Here is a 14,709-nt window from a genome sequence, read left to right as displayed (position 1 = left end):
TGCAAAGAGTTGCTCATCAGGAAATGTTTCAGATACCTGAGTAGAGGGAAGCGCAGTCTCTGCTACTGGCTTAATCTGAGATAAGTAGTCTACCACTTGGTTCTCTAACCTTTTTCTGCCTCTGATTTCTAAATCAAACTCTTACAGGAGTAGTACCCATCTTATCAGCCTTGGCTTAGAATCCTACTTGGTGAGAAGATACTTGAGAGCAGCATGGTTAGTGTATACAATGACCATAGACCCTATTAAATAAGATCTGAACTTGTTAATGGCATAAACCACCACGAGTAGTTCCTTCTCTGTGGTAGTATAGTTCTTCTGTGCGTCATTTAGAACACGACTAGCGTAATAAATGACATGTAGGAACTTATCATGTCTCTGCCCCAGGACGGCGCTAATTGCATGGTCACTAGCATCACACATCAGTTTGAATGGCAAGTCCTAGTTGGGTGCAGAAATAATGGGTACAGTGATAAGCTTGGCTTTCAGAGTTTCAAAGGCATGCAGGCACTCCTTGTCAAAAACAAATGGAGTGTCAGTAGTCAACAGGTTACACAGGGGCTTTGTAATTTTTGAAAAATCCTTTATGAACCTTCTGTAAAACCCTGCATGTCCCAGGAAACATCTGACTGCCTTTGCATTAGTGGGTGGTGGTAATCGCTCAATTACTTCCACCTTAGCTTAATCAACCTCTATCGCTTTTTCTGAAATTCAATGTCCAAGAACAATTCCTTCAGTTACCATGAAGTGACATTTTTCCTAGTTTAAAATTAGGTTTGTTTCTTAGCAACATTTCAGAACTAGGGCTAGATGGTCAAGGTAAGATTCAAATGAATCTCTGAAGATAGAGAATTCATCCATGAATACTTCAAGGAACTTCCCCACCAGATCAAAAAAAATGGAGAGCACACACCTCTGAAAAGTGGCAGGTTTATTGCATAAGCCAAATGGCATTATCCTATAAGCAAACACTCCATATGGGCATGTGAATGTTGTCTTTTCTTGATCCTGTGGATCTACTACAATTTGATTGCAACCGGAATAACCATCCAAGAATCAATTAAATGCATGCCCTTCTAGCCTCTCTAGCATCTGGTCTATGAATGGTAAAGGAAAATGATCCTTTCTTGTGGCGTTATTGAGTCTCTTGTAATCAATACACATACGCCACCCTGTAACTATTCCAATGGGAATCAGTTTATTTTTTTCATTGTGAACTACTGCCATTCCTCCCTTCTTGGGTACAACTTGGACAGGTTTTACCCAGGGGCTGTCCGAAATAGGATAAATAATCCTAGCTTCCCTGAGTTTTGTGACTTTCTTTTGCACTACTTCCTTCATAGTTGGATTCAGTCGCCTTTGTAATTGTACCACAGGTTTAGCGTCATCTTCCAGCCAGATTTTGTGCATGCATCGGGTTGGACTAATGCCTTTAAGGTCACTTAAGGTTCACCCAAGAGCTATCCTGTGCACCTTTAGCACTAGGATCAGTGCTTCTTCTTCCTGTGGTTCTAAAGCAGAGCTTATAATCATAGGATAAGTATCCCCATCTCCTAGAAATGCATATTTCAAGGATGATGGTAACGGCTTGAGCTCGAGTTTAGGAGGTTCACTCGACATCATAAAGGATGTCCTTCAGTTTTTCTTTGAGTCTCTTGATTATATTCACTTCTTCCACTAGGGAATCAATGATATCAATGCTCATACATTCCTCTGGGGTGTTTGGATGCTGCATAGCTTTAACAGCATTCAGCACGAATTCATCCTCATTGACTCCCAGGGTTACTTCCCCTTTTTGAATGTCAATGAGTGTCCGTCCTGTGGCTAGGAATAGTCTTCCTAAAATGATGGATGCATTTTTGTGCTCATCCATTTCTAGCACCATGAAGTCTGTGGGGAAAGCAAAGGGTCCAACCCTAATAATCATGTCTTCTACCACAGCTAGTGGAAACTTGATAGAGCCATCAGCAAACTGAAGGCATATGCGGGTTGGCTTGACTTCTTGAGTTAAGCAGAGCTGCTTTATTAACGATGCAGGCATTAGGTTAATGCTTGCTCCAAGATCATATAGGGTTGTCCTTATACAGGCGTCCCCTAGGGTGCATGGTATCATGAAGCTCCCAGGATGCTGAAGTTTCTCTGCTAAGTTCTTATGGATTACTGCACTGCATTCTTCATTGAGGAGGACTGTTTCTACCTCTCTCCAATACTTCTTATGACTTAATATGTCTTTCATTAACTTAGCATAAGAAGGTATCTGTTCAAGAGCTTCTTCAAAATGAATCTTGATTTCTTCAAAAGCAGGCAAACTGTTTATCCTTTTCTGCTTGACAGAGCTTCTGGGGAAATGGCATCTTGGTTTTGTACTCATCAACCTTAGTTGATGTAGGTTGAGAGCCTACAGTATTGGAAAGGGGGTTATTGGCTTGCTTAGGAAGGGTGTTATTAGCACTTGCATGTGTCTGATCACCCCTGCTTGGGCGTTCAACGCCCTTGCTGCCCCCTTCCTAGCGTTCAACGCCAAGAGTACTGATGACGAGAATTATTGCCGGGTTAGAATCAATCAAAACAAGAATCAATTTGTTAGTAGCATAGTCCAAACCAACAATGAATTCTCATAATCAAATGTCAATCTAAAGGATGTCACAATTCAAACCAAATAACCGGGAGTTTTAAGTCCCGGGTCGTCTTCCCTAGGAGTTGCAATTAAGTGTCATGTTATTGGCTATGAGAGGAATGGGGGATTGGGAATGCAAGAGAGGCAAGGAATGTAAATAAGCATGCAAGAAATTAAAGGAAAAAAAATTAAAGAGATAAAAGGAAAACAAATAGCAAAAAGGGCTCTTGGTGAGAATTGGGTAATTAGGGCTTGCTATCATAGTTGTGGACCACAAACATGGTAAATGTGTGTGGATTAATCTTAATTAGTCAACCCTACATCGAGGATAAGTCAACTAGGCATAATTAATGATGGTATTTTTGTGGAAAAATCGAATTTCCAAAACACCTAAAACTCACCGGCAAGTGTACCAGGTCGCATCAAGTAGTAAAACTCACTTAGAGTGAGGTCGATCCCATGAGGATTGATGGATCAAGCAACTTAAGTGGGTGATTAGTTTAGTCAAGCTAACATTGAAGTGAATTATGTGAAATTGTAGCCAACAGAAAGTAAATGGCAATGAATTTAAAGTTGCAGAATGTAAATTAGCAAGTAACTTAAATGACAAGAAATGTAAATTGCATCAAATGTAAAGGAAAATGGGAGCATGGAATTAAATGAAAGCAGTAGATCAAAGTTGAGAACAATTGCAGACAGCTTAAATTGCATGAAAGTAAATTGAGAGCAATGTAAACAGGGAAGCAAAATTGTAGTGAATCAAAACTTAGAGCAATTACAGAGGAATTAAAATCATGCAGGAAATGTAAATGAGAATTGCAGCAAGGTAAATGTGAACATAAATGTGAAATTGCAAAATGCAGGAGAGAAAATTGAAGAGGAATGAAACAGAAAGTGAAAATGCTTGAAGGATTGAAAGTAGACTATGACTGATGCTAAATTGCAGCAATTTAAAAGAATGTTGAAGATCTCAGGGGTGGATGAGACTAGAAAACAAGTCTAGATCTCAAGTTCTTCCTTGATCCAACAAGAGAATAATTGCAGAAAAGTAAAAGAACAGATCACAGAAGAAGAAGATTTAAAACAACAAATGAAAATTGAATTATGCAGTAAAAGAACAAGATGAATCTCAAATCAGGAATGAAACAGAATTCCTTCCTTCCCAATCCAAAATTCAAAAGAAAACTTAAAAGCGAGAGCTATTCTAATGGAGCTGCCCTCCAATATTCTCTAATGGGGCTCCCCTCTCTGAAATGAGAGTGATGCCTTTATATAGGCTTTTTACAAAATGAAAATAAATGAAATTGAAATTCACAAAATAAAATTCCTAATCTAGCTTGTTCTTGTGCCTTTGAGTGATGATGTGGGCTTTGCTTGCTTTGGATTTGAGGAGAAATGGGTTTGGTTGGCCTTGATTCAATTTGGAGAAGAATTGAATTAAATTGGATTTTTATTGAATTTTGGGCCCATGTGAAAATTTGCTTCCAGGAGGATGCTCAGCTCACAAGTTAAGCTGAGCATTGAGGCCTTGTGTGTGGATCCTTTGTAGCATGCAATGTTGGGGAAGGCACCAAGTGAGTGCTCAGCTCACAAGTTGAGCGCAACATCCTTGCTTCCTTAGTGAGGTATCCGTGTTCAAGCCTTAGTGGAAGCATTTGGGGAGCAATTTTTCTTGCATTTTCTTGAAGAGAGCACGACAATGCTCACCAAGTGAGCACTATTAGAAGCGCCTCTTTGCCATGGAGTGGTTGCACTTTGGTCTATTTTTGCTTGTTTTTTTGGCCCTTAAAGATGCATTTCACTCGTGCCTCAATTTCATGCCAAATATTGGTTGTCATACATCGTTGGAAAGCTCTAAATGTCAGCTTTCCAACGCAACCGGAAGCACATCAATCGGACATCCGTAGCTCAAGTTATAGCCCTTGGAAGGAGGCATGGTCATGCTGTGAGCGCCCAGATTTTAACTTAGCCAAAATTTTGCTTCCAATTTGAAATTGCATCAGGGTAATGCTCAGCTCACTAAGTGAGCGCAGCATTGTATGTTGATTGCCTTTTTTTCTTTAATTTGGTCATCGGCCACGCTTTTAAAAGCGTGGCCTAAGCCTCCAAAGTGTGCTCCAACTTCAAAGTGTTTCCCAAAGCTCTTTTTTTCTCCTTTTTAGCTTATTTTGTGCTTCTTTACTTCTTTTTCTTCTTATTTCCTACAAGATTTATAAAATTAAAAGATCAAGAAAATATACCATTTAAGCACAAAAGTATTCAATATTTAAGCACAAATCACCTATTTCTTGTATGAAAAAGCATAGAAAAATATGACATGGTGACATGTCATCAAAACACCAAACTTAAACCTTTCTTGTCCTCAAGCAAGAAAAGAATCATGCATTAAAGAGTGACAATCCAAGGTAAGAAGAATAGCAACTCAATGTTCATGGTTAGCTAGTTTTCTAAGCATACAATCACAAAAGAGATGTAAATGATTGATGCTTCTATCTAGCTCAATTTATGAAATCTTTCTCTTATATTTCTTCCTTGAAACAAGCTTTTGGGTGCTTTGCCCCATGAGTTGATGACAAAGCTACGACTTCTAAATGCTTTGTTTTCAAGTATTACCACTTGATACATAAGCACCACAAGCATTTAATTAGAGGACTTCATTAAGCTCATTTTTCTTTTCTTTTCTTGACTCTCTAATCATTGATGCTCAGAGCCTTGAGCTTTGAGGGAGTGCTTTTGCACTTGAGCCTAGCCTTGGCTTCTAAGTGTTTTGTTTTCAAGCATTTTACTTGATACATAAACACCACAAGTACTTAGCAAATAAATTGCCATTGGTACTCAGAGCCTTCAGCTTTCTCAATCTTTCCCTTTTTCTTTTCTTGCTTTAATTGTATTTTCTTCTTCAAGGTTTTCATGATTTTCAAAAGATTTCACAAAATGTACTTGATGAAAACTTCAATTAAATAAAATCCAATGCAATTGAGCAACAATTAATCATACTAGCTTTCCAATACTTGTATGCACATGCTAAACTCTTCTTTAATTCCTTGTTTGTTTATGATCATGATACTTTACTGCTTTAAGCTTTACAAAACTCAAGTTGGTAGTCATAATGCATGGCAACATGTTACAAATCAATATTCAAGATATGCTCATTCATACTACACATGCATACAGGAAGATGAAGACAATCATGCAATTTAAGTGTTGTAAACAAATGAGAAGAAATGGAACTCTACAACCTTATAGTTCATCTTTATTATTGTTGTCCTTTTTCCTCTATTCTTCCTCTTTTCCTTGCCAAACTCAAAATGCTTGCTCATCCTCAAGCAACAATTAGAACAATGGCTATAGGGTTAAGATGGATCATGAGTGTCTTATACAGTGAAAAGTTAGTAGTACATGTGTTCTAAGCAAGCAAAATTAAAGATAATAATCAAGGCGAGACAGCGACATTTTGATTGCAAGCATAAGAAGGTGAGCACAATAGATTGCATAAAAGATAAGTGGCACACCAAACTTAGTGTGACACTTTCACTTGGAATTAATGCAAGTATCTAGTAAAGATTGGAAGCAAATTTTGTTGCATAGCAACACCAAACTTAGAATGCAATCATATGTCAATTTTATTTAAATAAAAACTAAGCAAATGAAACTGTTATTTGTTAAGTACAATCACCAAGCCAAGAATCTGTCATGAATAAAGCTCTCTTGGTAATGTCTTAACAAACATAGTAAATAAGCAAACTAAAATGAAATAATTTTTAAAACAAAAAACTGACTAAAGAAAGTAGAATGAAAAAGTGTCAAATTAAAAGAGAAAAATAAAACTGCAGATGCATTTTGATTATACAGACAAGTAGTGTTGCTTGAATGAATTGCATAGAAAATAAGTGGCACACCAAACTTAGAATCTTGGTGTGTCACTTTCATTTTTGATTTGGATGCAATCATCCAAAAAGATTGAAAACAATTTGTTGCAAGGCAACACCAAACTTAAAATGTAACCATATGCCAATTTATTGAATTTAAATAAAACAAAGAACAAAAACAAAGCAGAGAAGAGAAATTATACCTATGGTTGACATGTTGTTCACTTTCTTCCTCTTCTTCCAGTTTGTTAATAGGAATGACCTTAAGGGGGGAGAAGATTCAGCTAGTGTCCCCTTTTTTGGTCTCCTCTCAGCAAGCCTCCTTTTGTACATAACTTGATTGAGCTTGCTTGCTGGATTAGGGGGAGGATTGCTTGTGGTTGACCCTTTCTTCTTCATGAATATTGTCCTTGGTAGCTTGGTCACAATCCTCTTCTTGGTGCTTTTGTTAATTGCCTTCACTTCCTTGAATCCAAATCTTGGTGGTTGTGTGATTGTTGGAGTCTTCTTTTCATCAAAAGCCTCTTGAATTGGTGGTTCTATGAGCCCTTCCTTTTCATCTTTGGTCCAGGGGAGTTTGAGGAGGTTGTGAGTGTTCAGGTTCTCTTGTCATCTCAAGTGCAGTTTCAGGTTCAAATGTTTCTACCACCTCTTCCTTCTTTGCAATTTCACTTGACACAGGGACCTTTTGTTTTTGTTTTTCCATTTTCTCCTTCCATGCTTTCGACAATTGGCCTAACTGTACTTCCATATTTTTTTCTTGCTCGTTCCATGATATCTGTGCCTCCCTCTCATATTTTTCAAACATGGTCTCAAGCTTTGAGAGGCTTTGGTTCATGGAAGTTTGTGTGGGTGGTGAGTTTTGAAAGAGGCTTTCTGTTGAAGCATGGTCAAGTGATGATATCTTTGGATGAATATCATATGGAGCATTAGAATTCCTTTCCCAGCCACCATTGGAATTATGACTTGCATCATTTTGTGGTGGAGGGAAATATCCCATATGGTTTTCTTGCTCATCTTGTGTCTGTGAAGCAAATCTCCATGGTTTGGAGTGCTTAGAATTTGTATTTTCTTGGTGATATTCCCAAACACCATTAGAGATCGGTGATGGTGGGTGATGTCCTATAAAATTTTGTTTGACCATAAGATGAGTTGAACTCCATTTGTATTTTGTAAACATCAATGAAATTTGAAATTCATGTCACAGAGAAAGAATTTCTTAGTGAGGCAATAGCTCAAACACCTTACTATCAATTTAAAATAGAGAACAAAAACAAAAAAATGCTTGATCTAGACTTCTCACCCACTTAATCATTGTTGATCTAAATCAATCCCCAGCAACGGCGCCAAAAACTTGATGGTATTTTTGTGGAAAAACTGAATTTCCAAAACACCTAAAACTCACCGGCAAGTGTACCGGGTCGCATCAAGTAGTAAAACTCACTTAGAGTGAGGTCGATCCCACGAGGATTGATGGATCAAGCAACTTTAGTGGGTGATTAGTTTAGTCAAGCTAACATTGAAGTGAATTGTGTGAAATTGTAGCCAACAGAAATTAAATGGTAATGAATTTAAAGTTGCAGAATATAAATTAGCAAGTAACTTAAATGACAAGAAATGTAAATTGCATCAAATGTAAAGGGAAGTGGGAGCAGGGAAATTAAATGAAAGCAGTAGATCAAAGTTGAGAACAATTGCAGAAAGCTTAAATTGCATAAAAGTAAATTGAGAGCAATGTAAACAGAGAAGCAAAATTGCAGTGAATCAAAACTTAGAGCAATTGCACAGGAATTAAAATCATGCAGGAAATGTAAATGAGAATTGCAGCAAGCTAAATGTGAACATAAATGTGAAATTGCAGAATGCAGGAGAGAAAATTGAAGAGGAATGAAACAGAAAGTGAAAGTGCTTGAAGGATTGAAAGCAGACAATGACTGATGCTAAATTACAGCAATTTAAAAGAATGTTAAAGATCTCAGGGGTGGATGAGACTAGAAAACAAGTCTAGATCTCAAGTCTTTCCTTGATCCAACAAGAGAATAATTGCAGCAAAGTAAAAGAACAGATCGCAGAAGAAAAAGATTTAAAACAGCAAATGAAAATTGAATTATGCAGTAAAAGAACAAGATCAAACTCAAATCAGGAATGAAACAGAATTCCTTCCTTCTCAATCCAAAATTCAAAAGAAAACTTAAAAGAGAAAGCTATTCTAATGGAGCTGCCCTCCAATATTCTCTAATGGGGCTCCCCTCTCTGAAACGAGAGTGATGCCTTTATATAGGCTTTTTACAAAATGAAAATAAAATGAAATTGAAATTCCCAAAATAATATTCCTAATCTAGCTTGTTCTTGTGCCTTTGAGTGATGATGTGGGCTTTGCTTGCTTTGGATTTGAGGAGAAATGGGTTTGGTTGGCCTTGATTCAATTTGGAGAAGAATTGAATTAAATTGGATTTTTATTGAATTTTTGGCCCATGTGAAAATTTGCTTCCAGGAGGATGCTCAGCTCACAAGTTAAGCTGAGCATTGAGGCCTTGTGTGTGGATCCTTTGTAGCGTGCAATGTTGGGGAAGGCACCAAGTGAGTGCTCAGCTCACAAGTTGAGCGCAACATCCTTGCTTCCTTAGTGAGGTATCCGTGTTCAAGCCTTAGTGGAAGCATTTGGGGAGCAATTTTTCTTGAATTTTCTTGAAGAGAGCACGACAATGCTCACCAAGTGAGCACTGTGCTCTCCAAGTGGCCGCTATTAGAAGCGCCTCTTTGCCTTGGAGTGAGGCTCCCTCTTCGAATCTTGGTGGTTGCACTTTGGTCTATTTTTGCTTGTTTTTGGCCCTTAAAGATGCATTTCACTCGTGTCTCAATTTCATGCCAAATATAGGTTGCCATACATCGTTGGAAAGTTCTAAATGTCAGCTTTCCAACGCAACTGGAAGCACATCAATCGGACATCTGTAGCTCAAGTTATAGTCCTTGGAAGGAGGCATGGTCATGTTGTGAGCACCCAGATTTTATCTTAGCCAAAATTTTGCTTCCTAGTTGAAATTGCATCAGGGTAATGCTCAGCTCACTAAGTGAGCGCAGCATTGTATGCTGATTGCCTTTTTTTCTTTAATTTGGTCATTGGCCACGCTTTTAAAAGCGTGGCCTAAGCCTCCAAAGTGTGCTCCAACTTCAAAGTGTTTTCCAAAGCTCTTTTTTCTCCTTTTTAGCTTATTTTGTGCTTCTTTGCTTCGTTTTCTTCTTATTTCCTACAAGATTTATAAAATTAAAAGATCAAGAAAATATACCATTTAAGCACAAAAGTATTCAATATTTAAGCACAAATCATCTATTTCTTGTATGAAAAAGCATAGAAAAACATGACATGGTGACATGTCATCAATCAATCTCAATCCCTATGTCCTAAGTCAACACTATTATTTATGGTTCACTTAGACTCAAGGGAAACCAAATCAATTAAGAACACTCACACAATGTGGAATGGACTTTCACCACTCAAGTTCACCCAAACAACACAATTTCCCAACCAAGAGTGTGAAAACTAGGCTAAAACCAACCGAAGCATTTTATCAAACACTTGGGAGGCATGAGAATAAAGCACGGCAAATGACAAGAAATAATAAATGCTACAACTACCAAAAGCAAGGAAAATAAAGATAGTAACTCAATAAAGCAATAAATGACATGAAAACATAAATTGCATTAAATGTAAATGGAAATAACAAGAACGTTCATAAACATAAAAAGCAAGGAAAATGAGAGATTAACAAGATAACGTAAGGGAATTAAGACAATAAAATAAAGAAAAGTAGAGGAAACTATGAGAAAACAAGAATTAAAAAGGAAAATTACAAAGAAAATAAACTAAGAACCCCTAATTTTTAGAGAGAATGGGGAGCTTCTCTTTCTAGAAAACAACCTACATAACGCTAAACTAACCCTAATTTCTCCTCCCCCTTCACATGGAGTGAGGCCCTCTTAGATTTAGGAAGAATTAGCTTCAAAAAGTCCAAAAACTGGGCTTTGGAGGCCCAGAAATCGCCCCCAGCGATTTCCATTAAGTGAGTCATGTGTTGGGACGTGTGCATACGCACAGGTGTGTGCGTACGCACACATGCTGATTTTCTTCTTATGCCTACGCAAGGATGTTGTGCGTACACACACATGGCTTTTTGGTTCTTGTGCGTACGCACATTCTAGTGTGTGCTTCTCCTTTGTTTTCTTCAGGCTCTCTCCCTTTGTACATGCTTCCTTCCACTTTTGCCTTGCCAAACTTGCCTCTAGGACCTAAAATCACTCAACAAACATGTCATGGCATCGAATGGCATAAAAGTGGGATTAAAATCACTAATTTAAGCTCAAAATAGCATGTTTTCGCAATTAGGCACAATTTAGAGAGAAAACACAAAAGCATGCTATTTACAAGAATAAATGTGGGTTTATGTGATCAAATCCACTCAAATCAAACCAAAAATATATCATCAAATATGGATTCATCAATTTCTCCACACTTAAACAATAGCATGTCTTCATGCTAATCACAATCAAAGGAGAAGGATAAAGGGCGAAAACAGTTTAGTCAATGCATCTAACTACATGCATGCAACTACATTAATTGCTATCTATCTATATGTACAATATGATTTCCTATGGAGTTTGGCAAAAATAAACAAGAGATTCCAATCAATCCAAAATAAGCCCTAGAGACAAGGCAAAGAGTCAATACACTATGATCGAAGTCCAAAGAATTGAATTGAGATTTTCAAAACTAACCAACAAGCTACTTGCAAGAAGATACAATATAAGGCACAAGAACATAGAACTGAGCGATCGAACCCCTCACCGGATGTGTATTAACTCTATTCACTCAGTATTTAGGGCTTAATCACTCAATTCTCCTTTAATCATGTTTTTCAAGGATTTTTAAATCATTTGACAATCAACAATTATTCAGCACATGTATACAAATATCAAGAAGACTTATCCATGGGTTGTAATGGGGTTAGGGTCAAGGTAGGATGCATATGGTCAAGTGGACTGGAATTTGAATCTTTGATTAACATAAGCTTCCCACCTAACCTATGACAACCTATACAATTCAAAACTAACCTAATTATCCATTCTTCACTTTTTCATATAGTCATGCATTCACTTTAATTCACGTTCCATATGCATTGATTTTTTTTTTTTGAACTTCACTTTGGGGCACTTTGTCCCCTTTTTATTACTTTTCTTTTTCTTTTCTTTTTCTAATTTTTTTCAATTTTTTTTCAAACTAAAATACATACAAGAACATCAATGCATCTGGTTTAGCATTCAGTGCATGAGTATGTATCCAATTCCCAAAATTTTGACAAAAATATAAAAATACCCTTTTATCCCAACCAATGTTCCCAAACTTCCCAAACTTGAATGATAAGCACACTTACTAGCCTAAGCTAATTAAAGATCCAAACAAGAGATATTTATTGTTTTTCACTTAAGGCTTGAAATGTGCTAAAATTAAGAACAAATGGGTTTAGCATAGGCTCAAAGTTGGCTAACAATGGAAGATAAGGGGTAGGCTATATGGGTAAGTGAGCTATTTAAAACCATGGCCTCAATCATATACATGCATTCATACACAAAATAATGGACATATAGATTCATGCAAACCAAATATTACAATCATAAAAGGAGTTTATTACACAAGAACAAACTTTATGGTTGGAAATGTGCAACCATACAATGAAGGCTCAAATCTCACAAGGTTTGTTATTCTAGCTCTTTTTTTCTATGTTTTATGAAAAACGAGGCTTCAAGCAAGTTTAAAAAACAATTTTTTTCAATTCAATCAATGGCATGCCCTAAAAGGGATTTCATGAAAATTTCTTGTTGTTTTACCAAACTTATTCAATCTAACATGCAACATGCGAGTATTCACTACCATAATACTATAAGCATTAAAGAAATATATACAAACAAAAAAAACCAAAATTCAAATAAGAACAAAATTGAAAAAATTTAAGAAAAAGAAAAAAACAATATTGCAAAGTGTCAAAGAGAAGGATTTTACCCCCTCGAAGTTGGCGATATTCTCCGACACTTAAAAATTGTGCACAGTCCTCCATGCAAGCACATAATCTGGGAGATGAAGGACTTTAAGGCTCCACCTTCAGCTGGTGGGCTCCGGGGCTCCAGGATGCTGTATAAACAAATAAACAATAATTGAGGAAGAAGTCATAGTAGTGTGGTATGAGAAAAGGCAATGTGCGTATTCTAAACGCACGCACAATTTAGAACACAAACATTGGCGTGGTAAAAATAACAACCACCTATTCAAAAGAAATAGCACATGTTCCTCAATCAAGTATCCTAGGTTGCAAGTGAAGCATAAGCAAAACTTAAGGCATAAACAACCTTGGTAACACAAAAGTGAAGTGAGTATTTGATAATGGTTATTGAAATTGTGCATGTGAAAGCGCAAAATTGATGTAAAATAGCACAATAAATAACAACCAATCCATTAATGAACAAAAACTACTTATTCATCATGACACATAATGCAATAGTCACATGGAAAGGTACATGTTACAAAAAGTTATAAGCATGATAAAAATCAAGTTAAGTCACTCAAACAAATGCAAAGCATTAACAATGAACAAGTACTAGACATGTGATGAAATTGATATGAAAATTAAGATGAACAAGTAATTACAATTCAATTAACTAAAGTAAAAGTACACAATTCAAGATGCCAAATAAGGATAAAGTCTAATGCATATGGTAGCTACAACATATGAAATAAACTCACAATACAATTAGGCAATTAAACAAAGCTTTAATGCTTAGTACACACATTTATCAAACTTGAAACAAAATTGAAGCAAGAAGCAACCCAATCAACATCAACAAACACTTGCAACTTATTTACTTTACAAACAACTAAATTAAATCTAATATAATTACTAGAGTGAAAATGAAATGCAACCAAAATGGTAAAGGACAAGCAGAAAATAGGGTGAAAGGAGAAGAAGAGGGAGGAAGAGAAAAGAAGAGAAAAAGTAGATAGAAGAGAAGAAGAGAAAAGAAGCATAATAGTGAGAAAACAGAGGTGTGTGTACGCACAGATATGTGTGTGTACGCACACTATGAGAAAAAAAAGAAAGGAGTGCGGTCGTACACTCTATGCAAGCGCTCCTGGCAGAAGAGGGATTAAGAAGTGTGCGTGCGCACAACTGTGTGCGCACGCACAGAAGACTTTTTTTTAAGGGTAAGGTCATGTGTGCGTGCACACACAGGTCCGTGCGCACGCACAAAAGAGAAGAGAGAAGGGGTTCACGCACATAGGCTGTGCCAACGCTCCCACCAAAGGGAGTACAAGGTTGCATGTGGACGCACACGCTTGTGCGGCTGCACATAAAGCGCGAGAAAAGGGCTGTGTGCGTACGCACAGGTTGGTGCGTACGCACAGGTCAAGGAAAACAGGGGGCGCCCACGCACAAGCTGTGCTGGCGCTGCAAGCAGAGGCCAATACCATGAGTGTGCCTGCGTACAGGTCAGTGCACACGCACAGGAAGAAGAAAATAGAAGTTGTGTGCGCACGCACAAGTGGGTGGGCTCACACAGATGCCCTGTTTTCCAAAAAAATTTCTAAAAATTTCTAAGGTACCAATCCTTAGTTCAATGAAAGCTCAACCTCCAAAACATTCAAACATTTAAATTTTCATAACATTCATACAAATTAACCTACTAAACTCAACATTAAACAAATTCATGGCCGTGTCATGCGCGCTTCATTCCTTCCTGGCCGTGCCAAGATGTGCCCCCTTGCACCAAGAAGTAGCGCTCTGCTCACTAAGTGAGCTGAGCATTGGCTCTTCCAAGGGGAGGTCCTTGGTTCGAAACCCATGGGAAGCATGCGCTACCCATTTATTTGATTGCCTTGCTTCCTTGTTTCCTCAAGGTGTGGGGTTCGAATTGGAGGTGTGGGGTTCGAACCTTGGGAGATGCATTTGGCCATTTTTGGCTTATTTTTCCTTGTGACTAGCGCCTCCCTCATCCCCCTTGGTCATGAGTTCAAGCCTTGGAGCTTGCACTTGCAACTTATTTTCTTTGAATTATTTCTTTAGTTCTCTCGACAATGCTCACTTGGTGAGCTGAGCATTGTTTTTCCTTTCCTTGTTTCTTAGCTTCATATTGTGCTCAGCTCACAAAGTGAGCAGAGCATTGTGCCTTGGTTCC

At 37.6% G+C, this 14,709-nt stretch overlaps 1 protein-coding gene across 1 annotated transcript; it reads right to left on the bottom strand.

The window, feature by feature from the left end:
• Positions 1-1,609: 1,609 nt before the first annotated feature.
• On the bottom strand, positions 1,610-2,371 carry LOC107465687 (uncharacterized). Its single transcript, XM_016084658.1, has one exon. The coding sequence runs from the start codon at positions 2,369-2,371 to the stop codon at positions 1,610-1,612; it is 762 nt and encodes a 253-aa protein (XP_015940144.1).
• Positions 2,372-14,709: the final 12,338 nt, after the last annotated feature.

The sequence above is a fragment of the Arachis duranensis genome, chromosome 9 (genome assembly GCF_000817695.3).
Source record: "Arachis duranensis cultivar V14167 chromosome 9, aradu.V14167.gnm2.J7QH, whole genome shotgun sequence".
Lineage (NCBI taxonomy): Eukaryota > Viridiplantae > Streptophyta > Magnoliopsida > Fabales > Fabaceae > Arachis > Arachis duranensis.
Note: the sequence above shows the minus strand (reverse complement) of the source record. Positions and strands in the feature narration are given on the sequence as shown.

Bases quoted from the DNA above. Each gene is read 5' to 3' on its own strand.
- LOC107465687 (XM_016084658.1), bottom strand. From the start codon at position 2,371: ATGAGTACAAAACCAAGATGCCATTTCCCCAGAAGCTCTGTCAAGCAG.